At 42.9% G+C, this 23,396-nt stretch overlaps 1 protein-coding gene across 1 annotated transcript in view; it reads right to left on the reverse strand.

Moving 5' to 3' along the window:
* Positions 1-22,691, reverse strand: part of LOC143775026 (zinc metalloproteinase-disintegrin-like MTP4) — an 86,323-nt gene extending 63,632 nt beyond the window's left edge. The window contains exons 1-5 of the mRNA XM_077262841.1: positions 22,613-22,691; positions 6,186-6,268; positions 1,487-1,563; positions 878-956; positions 208-284 (exon numbers count right to left, since the gene is read on the reverse strand). Coding sequence (XP_077118956.1) covers positions 208-284; positions 878-956; positions 1,487-1,563; positions 6,186-6,268; positions 22,613-22,664 — 368 coding nt within the window. The 5' untranslated portion in view covers positions 22,665-22,691. The remainder of the gene's footprint in view (positions 1-207; positions 285-877; positions 957-1,486; positions 1,564-6,185; positions 6,269-22,612) is intronic.
* Positions 22,692-23,396: the final 705 nt, after the last annotated feature.

The raw sequence follows: 23,396 nt of genomic DNA on the forward strand, positions 1-23,396 counted from the left end.
TAGTATTGCACAGGTCATTGAATGCTTGCATGTCCAGGTGATGCAATTATCACCTGTGCAATACTAAGGAAATCCTGAAAACATGACCTGTTGGTGGCTCTTGAGGACCGGACTTGAGGAACACTGCCTTAGACTATTACTCTAGCAGCGATTGTGATTTTTAGACTTGCTGTAGAATATTGTACTGACCTATATATATTATCTCACCTTAATCCATGGCATGCGCTCAGGCTGACCTGGGAACCACTCTCATTCTTCACATATCCTTGATATAGACAGTGATCCTACAAGACGCGAATGCAGATAATTATAGAGAAAACTCGTGGTAAGCTGCGAACATCACCAAGATCAGATGATGATCTTATGTGTATGCCCTTCCCGATTTATGTCAGATGGGCTTGGATTTCAATATGCCCAATCTGTACATACACAAAATGTGCTCATAACTGTGGCCCCAATTCATTAAGATTGGTGTTTCGTACTCCAATCTTACTGAGGGGCGTGCAGGAATAAGATGCGCCAAATTCATTAAGAAGCATATGAAACTTTATGAATTTGGGACATCTAATCAGTGGCGTGCATCACCAGCTCAGTGACTGAAGTCACATTTTTGGCATAATACACGCCGCCACTTTCCATAAATTTGATGGGTGGGTGTAGCCACAACTTGTCCAATCTGGTTCCATCAAAGCTCTGCCCATTTTAGCAGAATTACATGAAAATGCCAAAAATCACAAACATTTTAAGGCTATCCAAACTGTTTTATACCATTTTTTTATCTTTCAGATTTTTGATAAAAGAATGGCCCAAACATGAGGAAGCTTGTTTTAAAAGGGTATAGTTTCTGAGACCCTCCTACTGATATGTAAGACCTTACCTTAATCTTAGGACTGGTCGTAACTGGGGAACCATCTTCCAGGTAATGAGTCTCTGTGTAATTTTCAGATATTAGGTCTCTGTGAGAACGGGAAATATATCGGTAAATATTGCACAGTAATGAGACAGTGATCAATTATAAAGGGTCACCTAGACATATTATGTTCTTCACTGCATACAATGGGCTGCATTTTGGAGGGTGAAGGGTAGTTAGAGATAACAAAGAACCGGGAGCCAATGCACAATATGTAGTATTGACCATTGCCTACCTCCATTCACCCCCTATAGCTGCGCCTCTGGAAAGATAATTTGTATCATAGAACTGTAAATGTCGAAATTCGAACAATAAATTTAGAATTAGATGTCTCAAATTTATTACAGTGGCTAATGCTGGAGGATAAATTTGGCACTTCTTTAAATCATTTTATACTAACTTTTTACTTACTTTTGATCATTTTTTGGCTGTAAAATTTTAGTTCAATTTTACAAAACTTAAGCCACACAATTTTTCAGCTAATTCACACCCATGTTGCAACAAGACTTGAAAAGGTGGCTCCCTACATGTGAATATTGGCTACACACGAATTGTGGACATACAACGGACACTCACTCAGTTTTTTCTAGATGAAGAACCATTGGTTTTCCAGTCACTTCTAGCCTGTATTGAACTAGGTCTGGATATTCACTCTGGTAGGAAAAAAAAAGGGAACATTCCAGTACTTACTATAAATGGCCATGGTGGTAGGTAAATTGTTGAAGAAAACAATAAGGAGAACCCCTGTCAGCTGATTCATGCATGAAACATATTTTGGCTCCATGATTGCAGTCAAGTATTTTTTTCTCTGAAATGCTCTGCAGAGTGACTCTGAATAAAGCGGAGGACAAGGAGGTGCACTCAGCTCCATTGATTCTCTATGGACAGCCGGAGATAGCGGAGTACACCGTTTGGATATCTCTGGCAGTCCAATAGAGAATGAATGGAGCAAAGGTGCGAATACTCATTGTCTGCTCCATTCAAAACCAATATGCAGAACCCCCGTTTTTCCAACTGGCTAGGGTCCCCGTGGGTTTGGACCCAATGGATAGAGAATAACTTGTAAACTTGGTAAAAACCCTGTAATACTGTGTGATGCATTTGTGATACACAGCACTGACTTGATGGGTCCTCTATAATAAGAGTCGCTATCTGAGCCACTTAGGGTACTAAACAGGACCAGTCTCCCCAATTTTTGCCTCTTATTACCCTCCCACTCTTTTACCTCCTCCTCTCTCTTTTCTATCTTCTTGTCTTTCTAGCTCCGGCCTTTTTTCTTGCCTGTCCCTTTCTATGCATGCTGTGAGGTTTTCTTGGTTTGCAAAGGTTCACGATTTAGATGGACCCTGGCCATTAGCGGGTGGGATAAGTAGCACGATGGTTCCTTATGTGCAGCTGTGGCCACAGAAACCTTTGTTTTTTAAGATTTCACTTCTGAGTTATTGTACAGATTAAATTCAAGACAGTAGAAAAACGTTATGGGAAATGGCTACAGGTTACATCTTTTTGTTAGATTAACCTCTTCACCTACCGGACATATTAAACATATTGTCATTGATTATACACAGCATTACATCATATTTTATCTGTGTGTTTTAAAAATAATAATAATAATATGATGTAACACATCATTTAGAATAAAGAAAAAAGGTATCAAAAAACGCACAGGACACGTTTATCATTGATATTTTTGGTACAAAAAAAAAGGCAAAAAAGAACGGGATGATGCAACCGTAGAGGATGATGTATTTGCAATAATAAAAACCCCAAAAGAGCAAGAAAAGTAATGCAATTTTCTTATTAAATGTGTTTATTAATTTATTCATAATGACATTTCCTTTAATTATTTTTTTTTCTATTCCTAGAGAACCCATTTAGGTAAAAGGTGCAAAGCCATTGACTTTATAGGGAAGCTGCCAGCTAATTCACACAGCCCAATCTGCGGGCAGCATGAATCAGAGCCCGGCTGTATGATTCCAGCCAGATATTATTGTTCTCTGAGATGCTTCAGTGTTTCAGTGAAAATGCAGGTAGAGAATCCGGCCATAGGCGGCACCGGACTTGTTTGGTCTCTGGCCATGGTCCCCAGCCGCATCTTCTGGCTATGTCTTATCTGAAATAGGGGAGCTTTAGTGTTTTTGGTTCATTTTTTTGTTAGAAAGATTTATATCCTTTGCGCTGCCATCAGAGTAAAGGAATAAAGTTTGCTCTACGCATAACAGAACAGTAAGGCTGCCGTCACACTAGCAGTATTTGATCAGTATTTTACATCAGTATCTGTAAGCCAAAATCAGGAGTGGAACAAATAGAGGAAAAGTATAATAGAAACATATGCACCACTTCTGTATTTATCACCCACTCCTGGTTTTGGCTTACAAATACTGATACACACCAAAAGAAAATGCTAAACGGCACTAATAATTATAATATCAATAGAAATAAAAATTATTATTATTATTACTGCGGGGAACTGTGGGGCCATCATTCTGTACTGGCAGTTGTGGGGTTTATCATACTGTGTAGTGACCTGTGGGGACATCATGCTGTCTGGGGGGAGCTTTTGATCAAGGTACAATAGCTGAGTAACAGGACCAGTATGATTTATTGCTTTTCATAAATGTTATAAAAAGCAGTAACTTATATGGTTTTAAATAGCTATTACAGGTAAGAATATATTACAATAAACTCACAATCAATTCTTCTCAATATTAAGCAATAACATTTAATATTAATGTAAAATCTTAATATTGAGTAGAATTAATTTCAGCCTAATTTTTTGGCCCTTCACAACAATCATGATCTCTCAGAAAAATTAATTGTCCATCCCTATGGTAAGATGATAAGCTTTCCCTGGTAGTAGCTTTATAAATATTAGAATATTATATTAATGGGATTTAGAGCTCTGAAATAGAAAAAAAAGTTTGTGAAATTAATCAGAAAAATATTTTGGACACTCATAGGAGTGTTAGCACATGGATTTTCTGGAAAGGTATAGCAAAATATTCCTACAGTAGAAATGATCTCCTTATAAAAAGCCCTCCTCAGCCTTCTAAGTAATGTTTAGTTTTACTGCCCACAGTTGTACTACTCGACTCTGGAATTAATAAACTGCCATCTGGCTGGAAATATTTGGACTGGTTTAATACGACTGACATAATAAAAGCGAATAACATTAATAGTGGACACAAAGAGCTCCATGCAAAGACACTTTTCTTCAGTAACTTCCCTATTAATTTACTTGCAAAATATTACCACACGAAAGAACACAAAGTATGTGAAGATAAACATCACCAAAAAGGATGTTTCAAAATTAACCACACAAGAGTCACGAATACGGAACAAACCACAGCTATTGAAATATCCTGTGAATACAAGTTACCATAGGCAAAGTGTGAGTCAATCTGTGCAGTGTATATAGATATGGCATACTGTATACACTCATCAACGCTGAAATTGCAATACCAGGAAGGAAAAATTGTATAATTATGTAAATCACAGGATAGACATGTTAATCATATGCAAGTGAGGAAAAAATGGAAATGATTTAAAAACATTTATTCAGCATTGACTATGAACACCTCAAAAGACCGTCATTCAAGCTGGAAATTGAACCTCAGGCCTAGTCTCAAATCTCTGGAAGAATACGACAGGTTTTGTTCAAGAATTTCCCTGCATTTACTGCCATCCATCTTCCTTCAATCCTGATCAGCTTCCCAGTCTCTGATAATGAAAAGCATCCCTTCATGATGATGATGCCATCACCATGCTTCACTGTGGGTATAGTGTTCAAGGGGTGCTGGGTTGTGATGGATTCTCTATACACCTACACTTTGATTTATCAAAGTATTTAGGACAGAAAACTGTCATAAGACTATTTGAAAAGTTGAAAAATGTAAGTGCAATGTGTAGTTGCACAAGAAATGTGCAACTTTTGGTGTTTTCAAGCAAATTTTGGACACCAATTTCAAAATGGGCAAAGCTATGGAAGGATAAGTCAGGGCGGAACAGTGCTTGGCTATCCAGGCCCTCAAATAGACTGGAGTATAGCATGCCAGTATTAATGAATCAGGATACTAGTGTTTTCCTTTGATGATCAAAAAGTTCAGTTTTAGTGTCATCTGAGTAGAGAAACTTCTTCCACCTTTTTGAGGAGTCTGACCCATGCTGTTTGGCCAACTCCAAATCTATTTTCTTATGGCTTTCTTTACAACACCACTCCAGTGTCTTTTTCATTTCAGTGGTGCTACTAATGTAAGTAATTTGCCCCTAGTAATATACTTACCAGCTGCTGTCTTCAGCTGTCTTCAGCTCTTCCCAGTGCCACTCCGGTCAAACTCTGCCATCTTGTGACCACAGCTTCTGACTTACCGTAAGTCACAACTAATGGGCATAAGCTCTAAATGTAAGTCTGAGAGCCTCATTCTGGGTCTCATCGACTTACATTGAGTTGTGACTTCATGATCGGTCAGCAAACACTTGCGCGACTCAGCAGGTCACAACCTGCAGAAGATGATAGGAGTGGTGCCAATAAAAGATCAAGACGGCAGCTGGTAAGTATACAACTAGGGGAAGAGAACTTAGTGTGCACACATCCCAAAAGCTCAGCAAAAAGACTAAGTCCCGGATTAATCAAGATGCTCCTGATTCATGATGATCTGTACGCCTCTTCATAATCTGTAGGGTATGACGAGTGACGTACGCCTCCACGGCCATTTTAGTGGAGTTGGGAGAAACTGGTGTGAAGATGCCAAAAGTTGCAAGATTTTTGCACAACTCCATGTTGCGTCAAAATTTAGCGACTTTTCAAAGCTTGTACCCAACTTTTTGAACTTAAATGCTTTGATACATCTGGGCCTCAGTGTGCATACACCCTTAATAGTTTCATAGCAAAGGGAGTGAATATATATTATGTGCTCACAACCGCTAAGTTTTTAGTTCTTTAATTTTTAAATAAGATTTTTTTTCAGTCCATTGCAACAACTAGGAGTACAGAAAATCTCAACTTAAAATCCATTTTATTCCCGGTTGTAACTAATGCAACTAAACAGGGAAAACATCAGGAATACCATTGTACAGTACTGCAGATAGATCAAAGTAGCAGGTGATGTGCCCTTTGTGACCACATAAGTTCTACTTCCCTACAGCCCATGATAGATAGATAGATAGATAAATAGATAGATAGATAGATAGATAGATAGATAGATAGATAGATAGATAGATAGATAGATAGATAGATAGATAGATAGATAGATATTAGATACAATATTCACTGTACCTGTGTGTCTCTCTTGTAATGTGCGTGTAGTTTCCGAGGGAAGACCACCTCATATTTCTGCCCCTCTGGTATTTCATGAAAGCCTGCAAGAAATGACCATGGAATTATTGATATCATTGGATCAGAATATAAACAGATTTTATGGTTTTAGGTAACTAACATGTAATAATTTTTCTTTTACTTCATCACCATTTTCAAGACCTCTGCTTGTCGTCAGTGTATAATTCTCATTTTTAGCAATGGGACAAAAAATCTTCAAGTTTCAGCCAATCAGTAAATAAAACATTATCATGGTATAACGACATGTTATGCACCAATCTTATAATTTCCAAGATCTTCACTTTTTGATAGGAAAAAAACACAACTATGGTGTTAATGAAAGAAAACAATATTCTTTACATGTAGTGCTAAGGATACAGCGCGAAAAAGTGTAGAGCCGCACAAAGATCATAGTATGGCATCGTGGATTTGCATCTATTGGTCATCAATGTGGTGGCATTGCGACTGGGGTCCAGCTGGGATTCACATGGTGACAACTTTACTTACTTAGACTTAATGTATGTTTGTAGGCATTTTTTGGCAGGGTAGGGAGAAGACGTAGCTTTACAAGTCACTTGACAGCCAGTCACAAACAATGACTGAAATATTTTGGGCTGCTGGACTTGTCTGAGAATTGTTGTGTGTTCTTTAAAAGTTTATTTTTTTCATGTTGTTTGGCTTTACGTTGCTCCCCATGTATTGGTGCACCTTTATCCCTGGCATTATAAAGATGTACATGGCGATGCTACTAGACCCGGCTGCCACTGTCAATAAGCAAAAGGAAGCCCAGCTTCATTGTGACCAGCTTGCAGAAAGAGGTGCTGACGTCAGACATGTTGGTGGTGAAGTTTGTGGTGCAGACATTGCGTTAAGTTAGTTTTTGAGAGAGGCCATTTGAAGTTTTAAGTAAAAGAGTTTGGTGCAAGCAATGGAGCCTGCTGAGATTGGGTAATTACTTAGGCTTGCGCACAGCCATAATGTCATATGAGGGTGCGTTGTAGGCAGAATTATGAAGAATCAGAGATGGTGGTCCAGTGGAGCTACTGTAAAACTGTTGGCCAGAATTGATTCACAGTTGAGACTCTGTAGTCCAAAGTGCACCAATTGTCGCTGGGAAAGTTGATGGTCCTATAGATTGTAAGCTTGCGAGCAGGGCCCTCACTCCTATTGGTATCTATTTTGAACTGTGATTTTTGTTATGCTGTAATGTCTATTGTCTGTACAAATCCCCTCTATAATTTGTTAAGCGCTGCGGTATATGTTGGCGCTATATAAATAAAACTATTATTATGGCACAGAGTCATTCCTGGGTCAGAGTGAGCAGCAGAAATGCAAGCCCAGAATTAGAAAGTGATCATCGGATAGTGAGAGCCTGGTTGATCTGAGGGCTATCGAGAGGACTGTCCATTCACATCTAGTGCATATAAGCTGGTGTGGTCAATAGGAACAGTGACAAGCCAATTGGGTTCTTGGACAATAAGCCAAATGGTAAAGATGGATCCCTGTAATGTAAACTTGACTGCATGTGAAGCTACTGCAGTTATGGTACTTGCAAAGGATGACACCGGAGAGATCGCGCAGAATCCTACTGCAGCCACCACATGTGATGAACCCGCACCTCCCCATCCCGCATGACGTCACTGTTACGTTGGAGGGATCACGCAGTACAGTCTCTTCACTTGCACTAACGTGACGTTCCGCACACCATGGAGACATATAAGGTCAGCTTGGCACAGTTTTATACAGACACCTCCTGTCTACAAGGGCCCAGTGAGGCACAGGAAGTGAGAGGATGTGGCCCACACAGTCGTTGATGTTGCACCACACTCGCTCACAACCCTGACAGGCTAAGGAGCCCCTTTCACTAGCACCAGTGAAATAGAGCGCTGCCAGCTCAGTACGACTGCCATCAGATCCTCATTAGAGCATGGAAAATTAAAACCGAGAACAGGGACATATGGATTTGTGAATCGAGATAAATGAACAGCCCAAGGTTAAATTACATATTTTTTTCGCCTTAAGGGCACACTAGACAATACACTATATACACATTGGTTATACATATACAATGGTCAGATATGCAAATACCGGTGGTAGTACAAAAGTATAAGCAGATGATACAAAAGTCAGTTACCGGCATGATGTTCAGCCATTGGATGCTGGCAACCACATGGGATGTGTGGGGGCCAGCCATTTCCAGTTTCTTCCAATATGCAGCATGGCGTGACTTCCCTTGGCAAAGAATGAATGCCCACATCGTCGCACGTGCACTTAACCCCTTGGTTAATAACTCCCTTCCCCACTCCCAGGATGGTCCTAGTCTCCCTCCCACTTGGTCTGGAAGCTGAGACTCCAAAATCTATGATGTATCATAACTTCTCTATAGAAGGTCAAAGGGCAGCAATTTTGGTGCCATAGGATCTGGCCGTTTATCCATTACACTTGTAGCCCAAACAAGACTTCTCCCTACCCCTAGGGAGTTAGATCGGGTTGAGACCTCGGCGGGCGTTTGTGTTATGTTGGGCTGGTGGTTAGGAGCACTAGAAATGACCAGATGAGCAAACTAGCAATACAGGACGAGCTCTGGGAAGTGGGAGTTCTGCTGACCGCAACCCCTAATCCTATCACAACAACTAGAAATAGCCGTGGAGCGTTCCTGACTCTGCCTAGAAGCCTCTTCACAGCCTAAGAGCTAACTACCCCTAAAGATAGAAAATACAGCCTACCTTGCCTCAGAGAAATTCCCCAAAGAAATAGGCAGCCCCCACATATATTTACTGTGAGTTAAGATGGAAGTCACAAACACAGAAATGAAATAGGTTTCAGCATAGGAGGCCAGACTTACTAAACAGACTGAGGATAGAAAAGGTATCTTTGCGGTCAGCATAAAAAACGAACAAAAAACCACGCAGAGTGTGCAAAAGAAACCACCGCACCGACTCATGGCGCGGTGGTGCCACTCTGCATCCCAGAGCTTCCAGCTAACAAGATAAAATCATAATAGCAAGCTGGACAAAAACACAGTAGTAACAAATAAGCTAGCAGGGACTTAGCTTTTGCTGAAGTAGACAGGTCATCTGAAAGATCCAAGAGAACTGAACCAGTACTAGGACATTGACAGCTGGCATCAAGTAACGATCTGAGTGGAGTTAAATAGAGCAGCCAGCCAAGACCTGAACGAGATCAGCTGGAGAAGGAATCTCAGAACCAGCAGCTCCACTCACAGCCACCAGAGGGAGTCCATGAACAGAACTCGCCGAAGTACCATTCATAACCACAGGAGGGAGCTCGAGAACAGAATTCACAACACGTTTGGTCCATACCGGAGATCTCGAAAATGTAACCATTATAAAGCTAGGACATAGAATAAGTCCATAACTCCATAACGCTTTATGAAACTATGACTCCCATCCATTGGGGGAATTCTTCCATCAGTTAATTAGCTTTACACTCTCAATAGGGATCCATCCTGGCAGGAATAGTTTGGCCCCTTTAGAGGGGGCTAGGGGTCAGCATTTTCCAGTGTTCCCCCGCGTGCCTTTCTGCAACCTCCACTCGTCGGGATAACCCGTCGGCATTACCATGGTCACAGCATTTCTTGTGGTGAATGGTTAAGGAGCACTGCTGTAGCGCAAGGCTCCAGTGTAGCAATCTCACGTTCATTCCAGATACAGTGTGTAACCACCTGAGGGGGGTGTGGTCCTTTTACACAGTGAACTGACGTCCGTACAAGTAGGGCTGCAGACGCTGCAGGTCCCACACAATTGCCAGTCATTCCTTTTCCATCGTGGAGTAAGCCACCTCCCTTAGCAGTAGATTCCGGATCAGGTAAAAACAGGATTTTCTTGGCCTGTAGAGTCGACCTGGCTGAGCACAGCACTACGGTCAAAGTCACTGGTGTCAGTCTGTACTACAAACGGCCATGTGAAGTCAGTGGCTTGTAGTACCAGGAAGCTGGAAAGGGCAGTCTTCAGCGCCCGGAAAGCCTTCTCACAGTCATTTGTCCAATCGACTGCAGAGGGCAGCTTCTTCTTGGTAAGGTCTGTCAGAGGCTTTGCCAGACTACTATAATAGGTGACGAACCTCCTATAGAACCTGATGGTGCCCAGGAAGGACATCACCTGTTTCATGGTGCTGGGAGTGGACCAGGATGCGATGGTATCCACCTTCCCAGGCTCCAGCTTCAGAGCCCCCCTGCCTACCCGATGTCCCAGGTAGTGGACCTCACTCATGCTCAGCTGACACATTTGTGGCTTAATGGTCAAGTCTGCCCAGTGGATCTACCCGAGCACCTGCGCCAGATACTCTAGATGATCTTCCCAGATGGAATTTGAGGATGGCAATGTTGTCCAGGTATGGGGTCGCACACCCTTCAAGTCCCTTGAGCAGCTCATTGACCATCCGTTGAAAAGTGGCAGGGACATTCTTTGTGCCGAATGGCATCACTGTGGACTCCTACAGTCTGAATGGTGTGATAAAAGCAAAGTGTTCCTGCGAATCACGGGTCAGGGGAATCTGCCAATATCCCCGATTGAGATCCATTATGGTCAGGTACTTTACTCTGGCCAACTTATTGAGCAAGTCATCGATGCATAGCATGGGGTACGCATCAGTGACCATGACAGCATTGAGTCCCCTGAAGTCCACACAGAACAGGGTTGTCCGGTCCTTCTTTATGACGTGGACTATTGGCGAGACAATCGCTGCTTGATGTTTGGATGACCCCCAGCTTCAGCATCTCATCAATCTCCTGATGCATGTGTTGCTCACTTCCAGGGAGACCTGATATGCTGAATGCCAGATTGGGGGGTGATCCCTGGTGTTCACATGATGGAAGGCTGACTCTGTCTTTATGGGCTTGTTGCTGAACAAATCATGGCAGGGGTGTAGAGTTACTCACAGCTGCTGGTAGCAGACCTCACTATCCCCGATGGTCCCACCCACCCTAGCCTGGGTGAGCATATCCGGGAGGGTCTCCGCCTCACCGTCTTCTGACAGGTTGCATATGGTTACATGATGTGCCTTCGTCATGTTCACATGCAAGGCCTTCCACCTTCCCCGGGTGTGGACAAGGATGACCAGGTATTTTACGTAATTGAGCCGCTGGTGCATGAGGTACGGGCCTTCCCAGGCTGTCTGAAGCTTGTTCTGGGGTATAGGCACCAGTACCCACACCTTTCAACCCACCTGATAGGTCCTTTGCCAAGCATTTTGGTGGTACCTTCGCTTCTGGTCGGCCTGGGCTTGCATCATATTATTGTGCACTAGCTACGCCAAGGCCTGCATCTTGTCTTGAAAGCACAAAAAATACTCGAAGACCAACACTCCAGAGGTGGCAAAGTCGAATTCCCATGCCTCTTTCACCAGAGCCAGGAACCCTTGCACACATCGCCTGTACAGGAGCTCTCAAGGGGGAGAACCCCATAGAGGCCTGTGGAACATTGGTAGGCAAATAGCAGGTGAGGGAGGTAAGGCTCCCAGTCGCGCCTGTGGGAGTCGACCAACATCTTAAGCATCTGCTTCAGGGTGCCATTGAACTGTTCACACAGGCCATTAGTCTGTGGGTTGTACGGGCTGGTCACCAGACCTGTATCTTCTTACAGAGGGACTCCATCAGTCGGGCAATCTCATTCACAAAATTGACAGCCCAAATCCATAAGGAGGCTTAGCTGTCACGGTGTTGTTGAACATGATACCACACTATGTTAATCTGATTTGTATCATTTTCAACTGCTAACGTGTTATCATTTTCATAAGGGGAACTGAAGAAAGGTGGAAACCACATCTGCTGTGAAATGGAGACCTTTTTTGGATTCTTGGTATCAGTTGAATCAAGTGAAACAGTTTTTTGCATAGAGCCCTCGTGTCAAATACAAAAGAGCAAATGATAAAAATAGTTCAAAACAAAAAACAGTGTGAGAGAGAAATACAAAAACCTAAAGCTTGCTGTGACACTGGTATTGGCACGTATGGAAACACATTTTGACTCGCCTGTGGTAAATCACAAATGAGAATCACCTGAGATTAATTGTAAATGAATGATAACTTCAGTGTTTTAAAAAGCCACATGGTGCTGGAGACAAAGGAGCAGCCTAAGGACATCAGAACTGCTATCAAACACAAGACTTCCAAAGGCTATAAGGCCATCTCCAAAGATCTTGGTATCCCTTTTTCAAAAGTGTGCAATGTTATTAAGACGTTTGCCAAGCTTGGAGCCATCAAGAACCTCCCTAGGGGAAAGAGGAAAATTGACAAGAGATGTCTTTGAAAGCTGGTGCAAATAGTGGAAAAAAAACACCACATCAAACATCCAAAGACCTGAAGGCCAACTTGGAACAGTCTGGGGTCATGGTTTCAACAAGAAATCATACGTCGCACACTAAACCAAGCAGAGCCGAGACAAAACCAAGCAGAGACATCTTTACATCTCTTACAGTACAAAAAGCTTCCCAAAATTTAGATACAAATTGTGTAATTGCGCATTGCGATCATAGTCTGTGGCCTGAAATGTCACAAAATTAAATTCACCTTGCCTTAAAAATCGTGTAGCTTATGCCAGAAATGTAATCTAGTCCCCGACTGGAGAACACTTTTACAGTGATTCATTGCAGCTGAATGACGCCCTAAATTTATTAAGAGGTACATTTTACATCATCTGACCCTTCATTAATGCTAGTGTGCAAAACAATGGTGAATTCTCTGATGGGCCTCTGAATGTGGAGGGACCACCCATGCACAGCATGCTATTTTCAACACATGACCATTATTTTCCAAAAGTAAACTAACCGCTCTCCGACATTTGACGGAATAATAAGTCAAATGTCGGGTTCCAGTATATGGAGCAGGCTCATAAGCTGAGCCTGCACCATAACAGAAATATACTGGATGTGTTGCACAGCTGGTATCTTCCTGTATCAGCAGCATCTAAAGCATGCTCCGATCACTGATATTTAACTATTTATATACCCGTTAGTCACTGATAGTGGTATTTAAATAGTGATATTGCCAGTGAGCATGCACCACCTCCAATGGCGCCCACCTCGATGACATCTCAGTGGACCAATGGTCTCTGATGTCAGTCATAAGGTACTTCAGAAAGCCCCTTGCTGACATCTTTGTCCTTCTGTGAAGCCCTGCCTCTGGCTGGAGTCACACTTGCGAGTGCAATGAGAGAAACTCGCACAAGTCTCTCTCATCAATACCCGGCACTGCCGCCAGCACTTGGGACCGGAGCGTTCAACTGCATAGAAATACATGCAGCCACACACTCCGGTCCTAAGTGCCGGCGGCAGTGCCGGGTATTGATGAGAGAGACTCATGCGAGTTTCTCGCATTCCACTCGCAAGTGTAACCCCGGCCTATGGCTGGACTTCATAGGAGAGCAGGGTCATTTTACTATATACCGCAGTTGTATTGCAGTATATAGAACAAGCAATCAATTTGCCTAAGGGAAAGTAAAAATAAAGTGAAAGATAGAAGAAAAAGTTTATAAAATATTCATTAAATTGTTTTGACTCCCATTTAATAATATATCCGCATATTTCGTATTGTCACCTCTGATCTATCAAAATATAAAATTAATTTGACCACACGATCACAATAAACACTCTAAAGAGAAAAAAAATAAAAATGACAGAATTGTGTTTTTTTAGTCACTTCTCCTCCCTAAAAATATGTAAGAAAAAGAGATTGAAAAGTTGTACGTACCCCAAAATATTAGCTTTCCACGCAATAAACAAGCCCCATACTACTCCATTGATGGAAACATAAAAAAGTTAACTGCTCTAAGAAATTGACAATAAAAACTAATATTTTTTTCATTTTCTAAACTTCTATTTTTTTCACCACTTAGATAAAAAAAAGATACATGTTCGATATCACCGGAATCATAAAGACCTGTAGAATCATATTGACGGGTAATTTTTCCTGCAGAATAAACACTGTACAAATATGCACCCCCCAAAAAAAAAAAAAAAATCAATAAAATAGCAGAATCACAATTGTTTAACCATTTTAATACACTTGGAATTTTCCATTTTCCAGCAAATTGTATTTGAAAGTGAATATGTAGTGAAAACTACATATCTTTCTTAGAAAAAAAATGCTGTTGTACGTCTATGTTGGAGGAGAAATCTAAACATTATGGCTCTTGAAAGAGGAAATAGAAAAAGTGGAAGCACATTAAAAATTAAAAATTTGCCAGATTATGAAAGGGTTAAAACAAGGATGAGGGTTTTATCCTTCATCTTGAAATGTTGTCTGTAATATTGCTCATATTACATAGATATTTACAAACGCCTTAAAGTTGGGTATCAGCTGTATAATACAGCCGACACCTGCAAGTGGTAGCACAGACAAAGCACATGTGCCCGCACCATCACAGCATGTTCTCCTTAATCTGGCTCTGTTTTTCTTCTGCTTCCATTCCTGAGATATGGCGCCCTTTTACCTGTATGTTAATCTAATGTTGTTAGCCAAGGAGGCGTGATCATCAGCTCTTTCCTGTGGGTATCTTCATGATGATTATACCCAGTTGGCTAACAAGATTATATTTATATATAAGGAAGAGGGGGGGCATCATTCAAGAACATAGAGGACGTGAGATTCAGCATATCAAGGTTTACTACAATAGCCTATCATTATCAAATAGCAGCTTTTCCAAGACTGCTCAGTAATAAAGTCCATTGATGTGTCATAGAACTTTCAAAAATAGGGAGAGGCAGGAGTTTTCTAGATGTTTAATGCAGGGCAATTTAGTAAGGGCAAATATAACAAGCTAACACATGAGTTTTCGTGTCACACAGATTACTGTAGATGACAGCCACCAATAGTTAGGTCAAATAGACCTATAGATACTGGATGTCCCATCAAGAGTGAATTATGCATCTTTTGAAGGACTTTGGAGGATCATATAATTCCCTCATAGGAACAATTTGAGAAGCAAAATGTTTGGCACCTTATAAAGAACCTGGAAAGCCTGGACTGGAGATATGGTAGCAACCACTCCCACCCAAGCTCTTCTGGTTGATTCCTAAAACCCGGACCCAAAATCTGGTCCTATGAAAAAAAAAACCCTTTCAGCAACCTGTTGTTGCTGGGGCATTCTCCGGGACTTACATCACCGAGGCTAAGCACCTCGATGACACATACCACCCATCCAGGACTTTACCTCCTGCTTTCATATTATTTTTATTTCCTGGTCTAATAGTTACAATGAAATTAAACCTGAGAAAGAACAATGTTCATCTTGTTGTGTAGGATGGAGCCTTTTAACTGATTCTAAAGTTGTAAAATCTCTGTAATAGGTTAGTACCATTATTGGTGTGATGCCAGTTTACATGAGTTCCACTTCTGTAGAAGAAGGCACCTCATTTGTAGCAAAAGTTACCAAAGAAGTTACATTTCCTGATGGCCAAGGACAGGGTGGACTCTAAGGAGCTTTGTGGAGGGTGGTGTACCATCAACTCCTTAATGACATCAAACCTAAGCAAAACCGACAATTGAGCACTCCACTAAGAGTCAACCATCCAATGCCTGAATTCTTTGTAGTACTCTTCTGCATTACATCTACCTTGACTTAACACAACCTTGCTGCCCACCCTAGCAATCCAACCATGTTCATCATATAGGAGGCCAATAACTGCATAAAAGGAGCCAACACAAAATGGTAAAGGGGAATCTGAAGACAGGGAGAATACCCACAATTAACTAGCCCCATAAGACCGAGAAATTATTAGTCTAAATCTTTGATATTTTTTTACATTCTACAGGTAGAAACAACTCAGTAGAGGTTTATACAGATTATGCTAAAAAAGGGAACCTCATTTTAATTATTTCACAAATCAATAGAGCACATGAAAATAAGCAACTTTGTAAAATATCTTATCAGACAAATCTGTTTTTTTTTTCTCTTCCTGGACTGATCTCTCACTCTCTATCATGGGTAAAATCAGTATTCAGGGAAGACAGATTTACCCATTACTGTGATAGGAGATGACAGTGGTTTCTTTTAAAATTCTATGAAAAGGGAAAGAGCTACAGGCAGACACAGACATTCAGCTGCAAGTTCTGACACCTCAATTACACTGTACTGTCATCTCATATCTCTATAACATGGTGTGGGGCCAGTAGCCATGGGCGAGGCACTCATCTGTGGTGCACCAGCATGATACATGAAAGTGGAGGTCCTGGCTGGGTGTGTGGACTATGAGAGCCTTATGCCCATGCAGGCGACATGTAACCAATGTTACTGGTTTGCCATGACCAGATAGTTCACAGTTCAGTGAGGGAGACCACCATTCAAAAACAAACTCTTTACTGGACGGCAACTTGAAAAGAGTTACCGTATATACTCGAGTATAAGCCGAGATTTTCAGCCCAAATTTTTGGGCTGAAAGTGCCCCCTCGGCTTATACTCGAGTCATGATCGGTGGTGGGGTCGGCGGGTGAGCACTGTCATATACTTACCTAGTCCCGGCGATCCTGGCGCCCCCCCCTGCACGTCACACTGTCTTCGGTGCCGCAGCCTCTTCCCCTGAGCGGTCACGTGGGACCGCTCATTAGAGAAATGAATAGGCTGCTCCACCCCCCATAGGGGCGGAGCCGCATATTCATTTCTCTAATGAAGCGGTGCCGGTGACCGCTGATAGAGAAAGAGGCTGCGGCACCGAAGACAGGCAGGGGGAAGGAGCGGGACGCCGGGAGCAGGTAAGTATCGCATAGTCACCTGTCCGCGTTCCACAAGCCGGGCGTCGCGTCATCTTCCCGGCGTCTCTCTGCACTGACTGTTCAGGCAGAGGGCGCGATGACGCATATAGTGTGCGCGCCGCCCTCTGCCTGATCAGTCAGTGCGGAGAGACGCCGGGAAGATGGCGCCGAGGAGCTGCAAGCAAGACAGGTGAGTATGTGTTTTATTTTGTTTATTGCAGCAGCACAGATTTATGTGGAGCATCTATGGGGCAATGGTGCAGAGCACTATATGGCACAGCTATGGGGCAATGGTGCAGAGCACTATATGGCAGAGCTATGGGGCAATGGTGCAGAGCACTATATGGCACAGCTATGGGGCAACGGTGCAGAGCACTATATGGCACAGCTATGGGGCAATGGTGCAGAGCACTATATGGCAGAGCTATGGGGCAATGGTGCAGAGCACTATATGGCACAGCTATGGGGCAACGGTGCAGAGCACTATATGGCACAGCTATGGGGCAACGGTGCAGAGCACTATATGGCACAGCTATGGGGCAACGGTGCAGAGCACTATATGGCAGAGCTATGGGGCTACAGTGCAGAGCACTATATGGCAGAGCTATGGGGCTACAGTGCAGAGCACTATATGGCAGAGCTATGGGGCTACAGTGCAGAGCACTATATGGCAGAGCTATGGGGCAACAGTGCAGAGCACTATATGGCAGAGCTATGGGGCTACAGTGCAGAGCACTATATGGCAGAGCTATGGGGCAACGGTGCAGAGCACTATATGGCACAGCTATGGGGCAATGGTGCAGAGCACTATATGGCAGAGCTATGGGGCAATGGTGCAGAGCACTATATGGCACAGCTATGGGGCAACGGTGCAGAGCACTATATGGCACAGCTATGGGGCAATGGTGCAGAGCACTATATGGCAGAGCTATGGGGCAATGGTGCAGAGCACTATATGGCAGAGCTATGGGGCAACAGTGCAGAGCACTATATGGCACAGCTATGGGGCAATGGTGCAGAGCACTATATGGCAGAGCTATGGGGCAATGGTGCAGAGCACTATATGGCACAGCTATGGGGCAACGGTGCAGAGCACTATATGGCACAGCTATGGGGCAATGGTGCAGAGCACTATATGGCAGAGCTATGGGGCAATGGTGCAGAGCACTATATGGCAGAGCTATGGGGCAATAATGGACGGTGCAGAGCACTATATGGCACAGCTATGGGGCAATGGTGCAGAGCACTATATGGCACAGCTATGGGGCAACGGTGCAGAGCATTATATATATGGCACAGCTATCTATGGGGCAACGGTGCAGAGCATTGTATATATGGCACAGCTTTATGTGGAGTATCTATGGGGCCATAATGAACGGTGCAAAGCATTATATGTGGCACAGCTTTATGTGGAGCATCTATGGGGCCATAATCAATGGTATGGAGTATCTATTTCTAATTTTGAAATTCACCGGTACCTGCTGCATTTTCCACCCTAGGCTTATACTCGAGTCAATAAGTTTTCCCAGTTTTTTGTGGCAAAATTAGGGGGGTCGGCTTATACTCGGGTCGGCTTATACTCGAGTATATACGGTATATATAAGAGATAGCGGGTACATTGTATTATTAAAGTTTCCTTTACAACTTGGAGCATTTTCTACACAGTTTCCTTTCTCCGTAGTTTACTCCAGAGCTCTCTATGTCCACCCAACTTTAACATAACAGTCCTGATCAGCAAGTGTCATCTACTTGTTCTCCAGCTTTTCATCCTCGTTTACCCTCAGCTTGCCAGTATGGCTGGTAAAGCTGACGCTCTGGAGCTAGCGTCCAGGACTCTCTACTCGTCCCACATACTCAGTCCTGTTAAGGCCTATTACCTTCCAGCTTTATAAGCCCAAGGTGTTGTGGCTAGGCGTCTTCCCCTAGGACCCTTTTCCGGAGGGTCGCTGTCACTGTCATGTCTCACGACTTGGGAAATCATTCAATGTTTGCATTGCTTGTGTTCTATCCTTTCTAGGCAGAAGTTTGCTTTTCCCTGTATTTGTCCCAACTCTCTCACTGTAGTCCTGTGATGTATGTTTGTTCACGCCCTTATTCTCCATTTTGTCATCATTCCTCCATCTGTATGCATCCTACTACATGTCCTCTGTTGAATATTCCTTTTTACCTGCTACTTTCATCATAATACAAGAATTTCAGTTAAAGCAATCCTCTTTTCCTGGAGTCTTCTTACAAGAGAACGTGGCTGAGTTAAGCTGTCTGATTAACCCCTTACTGACCTCGGACGTACTATACCGTCCGAGGTCACCTCCCCTGCTTTGATGCAGGGCTCCGCGGTGAGCCCGCATCAAAGCCGGGACATGTCAGCTGTTTTGAACAGCTGACATGTGCCCGCAATAGGCGCGGGCAGAATCGCGATCTGCCCGCGCCTATTAACTAGTTAAATGCCGCTGTCAATCGCAGACAGCGGCATTTAACTACCGCATCCGGCCGGGCGGCCGGATATGACGTCATCGCCGACCCCCGTCACATGATCGGGGGTCGGCGATGCTTCTGAATGGTAACCATAGAGGTCCTTGAGACCTCTATGGTTACTGATCGCCGGTGGCTGTGAGCGCCACCCTGTGGTCGGCGCTCACAGCACACCTGCAATTCTCCTACATAACAGCGATCTGATGATCGCTGTTATGTAGCAGAGCCGATCGGGCTGTGCCTGCTTCTAGCCTCCCATGGAGGCTATAGAAGCATGGCAAAAGTGAAAAAAAAAAGTTTTTAAAAATGTGAAAAAAAAAAAAAAAACATAAAAGTTTAAATCACCCCCCTTTCGCCCCAATCAAAATAAATCAATAAAAAAAAAATCAAACCTACACATATTTGGTATCGCCGCGTTCAGAATCGCCCGATCTATCAATAAAAAAAAAGCATTAACCTGATCGCTAAATGGCGTAATGAGAAAAAAATTGAAACGCCAGAAATACGTTTTTTTGGTCGCCGCGACATTGCATTAAAATGTAATAACGGGCGATCAAAAGAACGTATCTGCACCAAAATGCTATAATTAAAAACGCCAGCTCGGCACGCAAAAAATAAGCCCTCACCTGACCCCAGATCACGAAAAATGGAGACGCTACGAGTATCGGAAAATGGCGCAATTTTTTTTTTTTTTTTTGCAAAGTTTGGAAATTTTTTTCACCACTTAGGTAAAACATAACCTAGACATGTGAGGTGTCTATGAACTCGTAATGACCTGGAGAATCATAATGGCAGGTCAGTTTTAGCATTTAGTGAACCTAGCAAAATAGGCAAGCAAAAAACAAGTGTGGGATTGCACTTTTTTTGCAATTTCACTGCACTTGGAATTTTTTTCCCGTTTTCTAGTACACGACATGGTAAAACCAATGATGTCGTTCAAAAGTACAACTCGTCCCGCAAAAAATAAGCCCTCACATGGCCAAATTGACGGAAAAATAAAAAAGTTATGGCTCTGTGAAGGAGGGGAGCGAAAAACGAAAACGGAAAAACGAAAAATCCCAAGGTCATGAAGGGGTTAATCGGTATGAACGTGAGTACAGGTCAATACGGAAGCGCCCAAAAGAAAAGGTCTATCCAGGCACCACTGCGTTCTACATACCCATTAGTCAGAATAGTCACGACTCAGCCATTGAGTGACCTGGACCAGGAGCTCCTTCCCTGTCCAACACTAGGGGAAGCCCAAGCTCACCCTATTCCCCGGGATACTTCTGAAAGTGAAGATGCCGGGGCCGCCACCCATGCCTTATCTCTTGAATCAGCCCTCTTTCTGTTCTCTTCCTCCACCTAGTACACCAAACCGTCCTATAAGGCAACACGAACAAGGGGTAACAAAAAATACCAAGCATACAATTATTCACTCACATATAATAGAGGAATGCACCGAGGAGTGGAGGACGGGATAAAACCAAAGTTAGAAGAGTTAAGGGAATTATCACACTTACAAACCCACGCAACAGTCTCAGAAAATTCATCCAAACAACTTCCCATATAAACACCTCTCCTCCAAACCATGCAACATAAGTTATCTCTGACATGGGCTTGATTCAGGACCCAGATTATAAAGGGGATAGGAGTGTCTAACAAGCTCAACTTAGAGCTCAGATTCCCAGAACTCCCAACATGGCCGATTAACCCCTGTTTTGCCAAAAGAAATTAACACTATTTAAAAAGTAGGTCAGGTGCTTCTTTTCAGCACAGGAGTAGGAGCTATCTGACGCTGCATTCTTCTGGCTCCTCTCTGTTGCGGTAACTCCGAGACATTTGCTCTGTCTCTAAGTCACTTGTAATCTCTTCGGTCTCCTCTCACTTAGGGTCACCCCAGAATAGGGGAATGTTCATCTTGGACCGTTTAACCCACTCGGAATGCACTCCAGGCCCTATCTGATTCTCTGATAGGAAATTGTCACTTTCCCTGCAGCTTGCCCCTGCCACTCTGGGCTAGTCCCAGACATTAACCCTAACTGTTCCTATGGTCAAACTACACATATTATTAATGCATTACACTATTCACATTATACAACAAAGTTCACATTATATCACAATAACGTGATTAGCGTCTTTAGAGAAAGGAATGCGACAGCAGCAGTCCACCGCCTTACATCTTAATAATATAACAATTTGTATTCACTGAAGACAGATTTTATCTGTGAATTGAGAATTTTTACAATGAAACATCAGTCCAGGTGGATAAAGGAGCAGATTTCTCTGAAAAGATATAGTACAAAGTTTCTTATTTTCACGAGCACTATTGATTTCTGAAAAAAATAAAATGAAGGTTCCTTTTTTAAACCTAAAGATGTTGAAAGATCACTGGCCAGTTAGGCTGTACTCACCCACTTCAGGAGGCCCAGCGCTGCTTTTTTCCTACTATCCCAGTGAGAGGCTGAAGAGGTTACGTCACATCTACAGTGCATGTGGCCCTTTGCAGCCAAACACTAGCCCAGCAGTGATGCCCATCTATGGTGTACATATAGCTGCACATATAGGCAGAATGTTCAGTGTATGCCTCAGTGGTAAGTGAGACAACGAGTCATGAGACAATGACTTATACTCCGAACCTCAGTGCTAAAGACTTTTCCTCCCTTTTCTATGAAAAAAGTGAACGGCCATTTCCGTAGCACTGAGATTTTTCCGATATATCAGACAGTTAAAAGTTAAAATCATGAAATGAAAAGCACAAATATAAATGTGATCGCCCAGGAAATGCACAGGGCCGCAAGCATTTATATTGCTGGTCCTCTAACACGGGGCAGCGGGACGGTAACCTCCTCCCCTCTTAGACCACAGAGTCTGGTTCCAACTACAAGCGTTGCTTCCTCTACATTTACACCTGTGGACACTTCTGAAAAGGTACAGTAGGTACCAGTGGAAAATCTGGACATAACGTGAAATATTACCTAGATTTGGTAAGAAGAAAAGAACAAAACTCAAACACAGTCACTCCTAGAAATAAACTGAAACCAGTCATCTTGATGGTATCGTGAAAAAAGGAAGGTACCAACCTGAGCACTCGCTTCTATAATCGCAAAACCAGAAGACTAAACAACTTCCTTTTCCAAAAAAAATGAATCATAAAAATCAAAACTGAACACCTAGTGTACAAATCTTATGAACCTTGATAGGACACTTGTTTTCTTGTAAGGACTTACCGTGACTCTGACTGATCAGCAGCACAAGCACGGCCAGTGCCGCTCCCAACATTGTTTCTATGCTGTCGGGTTTCGCGGCTCAGAGGAACTAATGGCAGAGGAAGTGTGGGCAAGTCTTTAAATTCTGCATGTACAAGTGGATTTCTCAATAATGCTGTGTCTATTGAGATCGCGTGAAACTTACTTCCCAAATACCATATTTGGAGTGTTGTCAATTGTGATTGTTATCTCCTTTGCTCCTATAGATAGTAATCTTTGGGACAATTTTCTATGGAGGTGTATATGACATAACCACAGACATCCTTATTTTTATAGACTTGAAAAGAAATATAGCAGCAGTTGATAATGAAGAAACATGCTTATTATATTCAAACATAGACAAACTGCGTCGGGAAAACACCTCTCACGTCGGCCAATGCCGTTTCGCGTAAACACGCTTCTTCAAGGCCCCCAAAGGGACAAGTTGTTTTTTTGGCGAACTGTGAATCATAAAATGTTCAAATTTGCGTGAAACTGTGAATTTCAGTATCAATCCACTCTTCTCTACTCCTGGGACAAAAGTTGGTGTGATTTCTGTAAACTTCACCCAAAATTGGACCTTTTGGGGTGGATCTGGAGGGCTGGTGTATTCCAAGAGGGGCTTGGATTGAACATCCCCAAAAATGTTGTCGACAGGGGGGCCCACAACAATTATGTGCTGTCTACAATGCTGTTGTTTCTTGTGGCCCACATTAGGGACCAGGGTGTAACTGCTACCACTGCATCCCCTATAGCTACAGTTCTC

Source organism: Ranitomeya variabilis, chromosome 5 (genome assembly GCF_051348905.1).
Source record: "Ranitomeya variabilis isolate aRanVar5 chromosome 5, aRanVar5.hap1, whole genome shotgun sequence".
Classification (NCBI taxonomy): domain Eukaryota; kingdom Metazoa; phylum Chordata; class Amphibia; order Anura; family Dendrobatidae; genus Ranitomeya; species Ranitomeya variabilis.